General features: G+C 64.1%; 1 protein-coding gene across 1 annotated transcript; it reads right to left on the bottom strand.

The window, feature by feature from the left end:
* Window positions 1-782: 782 nt before the first annotated feature.
* On the bottom strand, window positions 783-5,703 carry STX5 (syntaxin 5). The gene is made up of 10 exons (XM_039378824.1): window positions 5,614-5,703; window positions 5,047-5,253; window positions 4,597-4,667; window positions 3,859-3,914; window positions 3,699-3,769; window positions 3,499-3,615; window positions 3,327-3,383; window positions 2,114-2,180; window positions 1,932-2,032; window positions 783-899 (listed from the first exon to the last, which is right to left on the bottom strand). The coding sequence occupies exons 2-10, from the start codon at window positions 5,236-5,238 to the stop codon at window positions 891-893; spliced, it is 741 nt and encodes a 246-aa protein (XP_039234758.1). The 5' UTR covers window positions 5,239-5,253; window positions 5,614-5,703; the 3' UTR covers window positions 783-890.
* Between the last annotated feature and the right edge of the window lie 455 nt (window positions 5,704-6,158).

Here is a 6,158-nt window from a genome sequence, read left to right as displayed (position 1 = left end):
CCCCCAGTCCCCCCATGTCCCCCAATCCCCCATGTCCCCCAATCCCCCATGTCCCCAATTTAATATCTGTGTCCCATTTTTATTGATCCCACATCTTGGTCCCCCCCAGTCCCCCTGTTACCCCAGTTCCCCCAGTCCCCTATGTCCATTCCGATCCCCCAATTGTCCCCTGTTCCCCCCCATTGTCCCAATGTCCCCAAATCCCCATGTCCCCCAATCCCCCCATGTCCCCCTGATCCCCCCTGTGTCCCCTCATGTCCCTGATCCCCCCATGTCCCCTCATGTCCCCCTGATCCCCCCGTGTCCCCCCCATGTTCCCCAATCCCCCCATGTCCCCCGATCCCCCCATGTCCCCCAATCCCCCCATGTCCCCCAATCCCCCCATGTCCCCCTGTTCCCCCCATGTCCCCCAATCCCCCCATGTCCCCCTGATCCCCGTGGTCCCCTCCGTCCCTCTGACGCACCCCTGTTCCCAAATTCCCCCAGTCCACAAGTCCCCCTGTTCCCCCCCTGTCCCAAATCCCACCTGTCCACTTGATCCCCCCCATGTCCCCCGATCCCCCCATGTCCCCCAATCCCCCCATGTCCCCCAATCCCCCCATGTCCCCCTGTTCCCCCCATGTCCCCCAATCCCCCCATGTCCCCCTGATCCCCCCTTGTCCCTCCATATCCCCTAATCCCCCCGTGTTGTTGATCCTGGGGGGGGGGGGGGGCCAGGGGGGTTCAGGGGGGGCGGGGCGGGGCTTTTTGGCGGGCAATTCGGGGGGATTGGGGCACCGCTGGATGGTCTCCTCCTACTCCTTGACCATGTGGGCGAGATGCGGGAAGATGGAGCCCAACTCCACGATGGTGGACTCGATGTTCTGCATCGTGTCCGCCCGGCTCTGGATTTAGGAGTCCTGGGAAAAGGGGATTTTGGGGGGGCTGGAGCAGGAAATCCTGGGAAAAGGGGATTTATGGGGGGCTGGACTGTTTTTTTTTTTTTTTTTTTTTTAGGAATCCTGGGAAAAGGGGATTGGGGGGGTGGCTGCAGGCTCTGAAAAGGATTTGGGGGGCCTGGGTGGAGGCAGGGCATTCCTGGGAAAAGGGGATTTTGGGGGGGCTGGATGTAGGAGTCCTGGGAAAAGGGGATTTGGGGGGGGCTGGATGCAGGAATCCTGGGAAAAGGGGATTTAGGGGGGGTCTGGGTGGAGGAATCCTGGGAAAAGGAGATTATTGGGGTGCTGGGTGTAGGAAACCTGTGGGAAAGGGGATTATTGGGGGGTCTGGGGGGAGGAATCCTGGGAAAAGGGGATTTAGGGGGGTCTGGGGGGAGGAATCCTGGGAAAAGGGGATTTAGGGGGGTGTAGGAATCCTGGGAAAAGGGGATTTAGGGGGGTCTGCAGGGAGGAATCCTGGGAAAAGGAGATTATTGGGGGGTGTAGGAATCCTGGGAAAAGGGGATTTGGGGGGGTCTGGGTGGAGGAATCCTGGGAAATGGGGGATTATTGGGAGGTCTGGGTGGAGGAATCCTGGGAAAAGGGGATTTAGGGGGGTCTGGGGGGAGGAATCCTGGGAAAAGGGGATTTAGGGGGGTGTAGGAATCCTGGGAAAAGGGGATTTGGGGTGCTGGATGTAGGAATCCTGTGGGAAAAGGGGATTTGGGGGGTGTGGGTGCACGAATCCTGGGAAAAGGGGATTGTGGGGTCTAGGAATCTTGGGAAAAGGGGATTTGGGGGGGTCTGGGTGCAGGAATCCTGGGAAAAGGGGATTATTGGGGGGGCTGGATGTAGGAATCCTGTGGGAAAGGGGGGGTTTGGGGGGGTCCCAAAGCAGGGGGAGGGGCAGTAGGACCCCAGACAGGGGAGGTGTCGACCCCCCGAACTGAGAGGGCCCCTCTGGGGGGGCTGCAGCCCCCAATGACCCCCCCTCCCCTCGCCAAGCCCCCCCACCTGCTCGTCCAGCAGCTGCAGCTGTTGGTGGGTCCGAGGGTCCATCTCGATGGCCACGGCCCCCGAGGGGGGGGGCTCGTCCTGCAGCACCACGGGGCTCCCTGGGGGGGCAGGGAGGGGGTGAGGGGGGCAAAGGACCCCCCAGAGCCCCCCCCCCCCACCCCCAAAATGCCGGGACTCACCGAGGTTGGTGGGGGGGACGGGCAGGGAGGAGAAATGTTCCCGACGGCTCCGCTGCTGCTTCAGGTTCTGGGGGGGCAAAGGGGGGAAAAGGGGGGGAAAAGGGGGGGAAAAGGGGGAGGGGGGGAAAGGGGAAGGGAGGGAAAGGGGGAAATAAAGGGGGGAAACGAGGGGGAAAAGGGGAAGGGAGGGAAAGGGGAAGGGAGGGAAAGGGGGAAATAAAGGGGGGAAACGAGGGGGAAAAGGGGAAGGGAGGGAAAGGGGAAGGAAAAGGGGGGTTGGAAGAAGAAGGGGGAGATAAAGGGGGAAAATGAGGAGGAAAAGGGGAAGAGAAGAAAAGGAGAAGAGAGAAAAAGGGGAAAATGGGAAGGAAAAGGGGGGTTGGAAGAAAAAGGGGGGTATAAAGGGGGGAAATGAGGAGGAAAAGGGGAAGGGAGGAAAAGGGGAAAATGGGAAGGAAAAGGGGGGTTGGAAGAAAAAGGGGGGTATAAAGGGGGGAAATGAGGAGGAAAAGGGGAAGGGAGGAAAAGGGGGAGACAAAGGGGGGAAATGAGGAGGAAAAGGGGGAGGGAAGAAAAGGGGAGGGGAGGAAAAGGGGAAAACGGGAAGGAAAAGGGGGGTTGGAGGAAGAAGGGGGAAATAAAGGGGGGAAATGAGGGGGGAAAGGGGAAAATAAAGGGGGGAAATGAGAAGGAAAAGGGGGAGGGAGGAAAAGGGGAAGGGAGGAAAAGGGGGAGACAGGAAGGAAAAGGGGGGTTGGGGGAAGAAGGAAATAAAGAGTTGGGAGAAAGGGGAGGAAAACAGGGGTGAGATAAAAAGGGGAGAAGAAAAAGGGGGAAGGGGAAAAAGAAGGAAAAGGAGGAAACGGGGGAAGAGGGAAAAGGGGGGAAAAAAGGCGGGAAGTGAAAAAATGGGGGGAAAGGGAAAAAGTCAAAAAGATAAAAGGCAAAGAAGAAAAAGGAGAAAATGAGAAAACGGGGGAAAAAAAGGGGAAAGGAAAAAAGAGGAAAGGAAAAAAGAGGAAGGGAAAAAAAGAGGAAGGGAAAAGAGAGGAAAAGGAAAACAGAGAAAAAACCCAAAACAAAACGAAAGATAAAAGGGGGAAAGGAGGAAATGACAAAAAGGGGAAATAAAAAAAAGGAGAAAGGGAAAAAGGGAGAAGGAAAATTGGAAAGAAAGGAGGAAGGAAAGGGGGGAGAAGCCCCCAGGACTCACCTCCGTCCGCACCTCCAGCACCGACTTGAAGTCGTTGGACATCGAGGCCAGTTTGGACTGGGGAGGGGGAATTGGGGGGGTCAGGAGGTGCTGGGGGGGGGGCTGGGTGTCCCTGCCCCCCCGTTCCCACCCCCCAGTGCCCCCCAGTGCCCCCCAGTCCCCCCCAGTCCACCTGCAGCGACACCACCACGGTGTTGGAGTGGGAGTGGACGTGGCGCCCGCCGGGGCCCCCCCGGGCCCGGAGCAGCTCCTGCAGCTGAGCAATCTGCTTGTTCAGGCTGGTGATGTCCTGGGGGGGGGCACAGGGGGGGTCAGGGACACCCCAAACTCTGTCCCCTGGGGTCGGGGACACCCCAAAAGCTGCCCCCCGACCTGGCGGATGATGTAGGTGAGCTCCTCGATCTCCACGGCCTTGTCGTCGAACAGGGATTTCCTCTTGGCCACTGAGGGGGGCAGGGAAGTGAGGGGGGGGCTGCCAGGACCCCCCTCCCACCCCTAGACCCCCCCCCCGTGCCCCCCAGCCCCCACTCACGGATCGTGAGCTTCTCCAGTTTGGCGAAGGTGTTGCTCAGGTCCTTCCCGATGCGCCTGGAAGGGGAGGGGAGGGAGGCTCAGGGATTTTGGGGGGTCCTTGGACCCCCCCCACCCCGATCCCACCGCACCTGGGGACCCTTCCCCCCATTCCTGGGGACCTGGAGCCGCTCCTGCCCCACCTGGAGGCCCCAAACACCCCAGTTTTGGAGACCCCAACCCCTCCTGTCCCCCCACACCCGGCGACCCCAACCCCTCATTTTTGGGGACCCCAACCCCTCCTGTCCCCTCACACCTGGGAACCCCAACCCCTCATTTCTGGGGACCCCAACCCCTCCTGTCCCACCGGGAGGCCCCAACACCCCAGTTTTGGAGACCCCAACCCCTCCTGTCCCCCCACACCCAGGCACCCCAACCCCTCCTTTTTGGGGACCCCAACCCCTCCTGCCCCACCTGGAGGCCCCAAACACCCCAGTTTTGGAGACCCCAACCCCTCCTGTCCCCTCACACCCGGCGACCCCAACCCCTCATTTTTGGGGACCCCAACCCCTCCTGCCCCACCTGGAGACCCCAACCCCTCATTTTTGGGGACCCCAACCCCTCCTGTCCCACCTGGAGACCCCAACCCCTCATTTTTGGGGACCCCAACCCCTCCTGTCCCACCTGGAGGCCCCAAACCCCCCAGTTTTGGAGACCACGACCCCCCCTGTCCCCCCTCCCAGCCCTGTGCCCCCCTCACTTGGCCATCAGGCTGAACTCGCTGCGCTGCCGCCCCGGGCCGGGGGCTCTGCCGGGCTGGAGACCCCCGTCCTGGGGGAGACACGGGGGTCAGGGGGTCCCCAGGGGTCGGGGGGGGCATTGGGGGGACCCCCTGGGGGGACCTGGGGGGACAGCGGGTCCCCCAGGAACAGGAGGGTCGGGGGGGAACCCCGGGGGGTCACAGGGGGGGTCGGGGTAGGAGGGAAACCCCCAAGGACCCCCCAGGGTTGAGGTGGAGGAGGGTGGGGGGGACATAAAGGGGGGGGACCCCGGGGTGGGGGGATTTGAGGGACCCCCTGGGTGAACTTTGGGGGGGGGGGGGGGGGGGGGGGGGGGGGAGGGGCAGGAAGGGACCCCCGGGGGGAAGTTGGGGGAGGCAAAAAGGCGTCGTGGGGAGTCAGAAGGGGGTCCCCGGGGGGGTCTCTCCCACCTGGCGACCCTGCAGGGACTTGCAGGCGAAGAGGTACTCCTGGGTCCTGTCGCGACACGACATGACGTCGGCGGGCGGGGGGGGCGGGGGGGGCTCGGCCTGGCTCGGGGGGGGCCCCGCCGGGCTCGGGGGGGGCCCCGCGTGAACTCCCGGGTCCCGCTGCCTAAAGCCCACCCGGCGCCGCGTCTGCATCGGGGCTCATCGGGGCTGGGGGGACAACGGGGGGGGTCAGCGGGACCGCCGGGACGCCCCGCACACACCGAGACCCCCCCAAGCCAACGGGACCCCTCCCCAGGACCTCCCCGGGCACACCGGGAACCCCCCCCGCTCCAAAACATTCCCCCCCCCGGCAACGGGGACCCCTTAGGGGCACAAGGACCCCCCCCAACCCCGAGAGCCCCCAAACACACCGAGACCGCCCCGATCCGGGACCCCCCTCCCAGCCCGGGGATCCCCGGAGGCACCGGGACCCCCCCGGACCCCGAGACCCCGCAGCCCCCGGAGCCGCCTCGTGCCCGGGGGGGCCGGGAGGGGGCCCGGGGGGGTCCCGGTCTCTCCCCCCCTCACCGCTCCCGCTCCGGGACCCTCCGGACCACCCGCGGTGACGTCACCGCCACGTCCCTTCCGCCGGAAGCGCTGCTGGAACCCGGAAACACCGACCGGGCTTCCGGGAGGGACCCGGCGGCGGGCCCCGCCCACAGCGGCAGACCCCGCCCACAGGGGGTGGGGCAGGGACTGAGGGGACACGCCCCCTCGTAGTAGACCATGCCCCCTAGCAACAGCCCCGGCCCCTGGCAACAATCCCCGCCCCTAGAGGTCTCGGACAGGACAGCCCCGCCCCCTGGCAACAAGCTCCGCCCCTAGATAGTGCCCGGAAATAAGCGGCCACACCCCTAGTAACAGGCCACGCCCCCGGAGACCGGCTCCGCCCCCTGGTAAGAGTCCCCACCCCCCAGAGACACCCCAAAAACCGAACTGACCCCGCCCCTAGAGAGGGAATGGAGCTGCCACACCCCCAGAAACAGGCCCCGCCCCTGACAACAGGCCACGCCCCTGGTAACCAGCCCCCAACCATACCCGCCCCCCAGAGCCGCGTGTGACGTCATCAGGAG

Source organism: Pipra filicauda, unplaced genomic scaffold (genome assembly GCF_003945595.2).
Source record: "Pipra filicauda isolate LSUMZ 115617 unplaced genomic scaffold, ASM394559v2 scaffold1498_size28046_pilon, whole genome shotgun sequence".
In the NCBI taxonomy this organism is placed as follows: Eukaryota; Metazoa; Chordata; class Aves; order Passeriformes; family Pipridae; genus Pipra; species Pipra filicauda.
The sequence above is the reverse complement of the archived record's forward strand: the minus strand, read 5'-3'. Positions and strand labels throughout refer to the sequence as shown.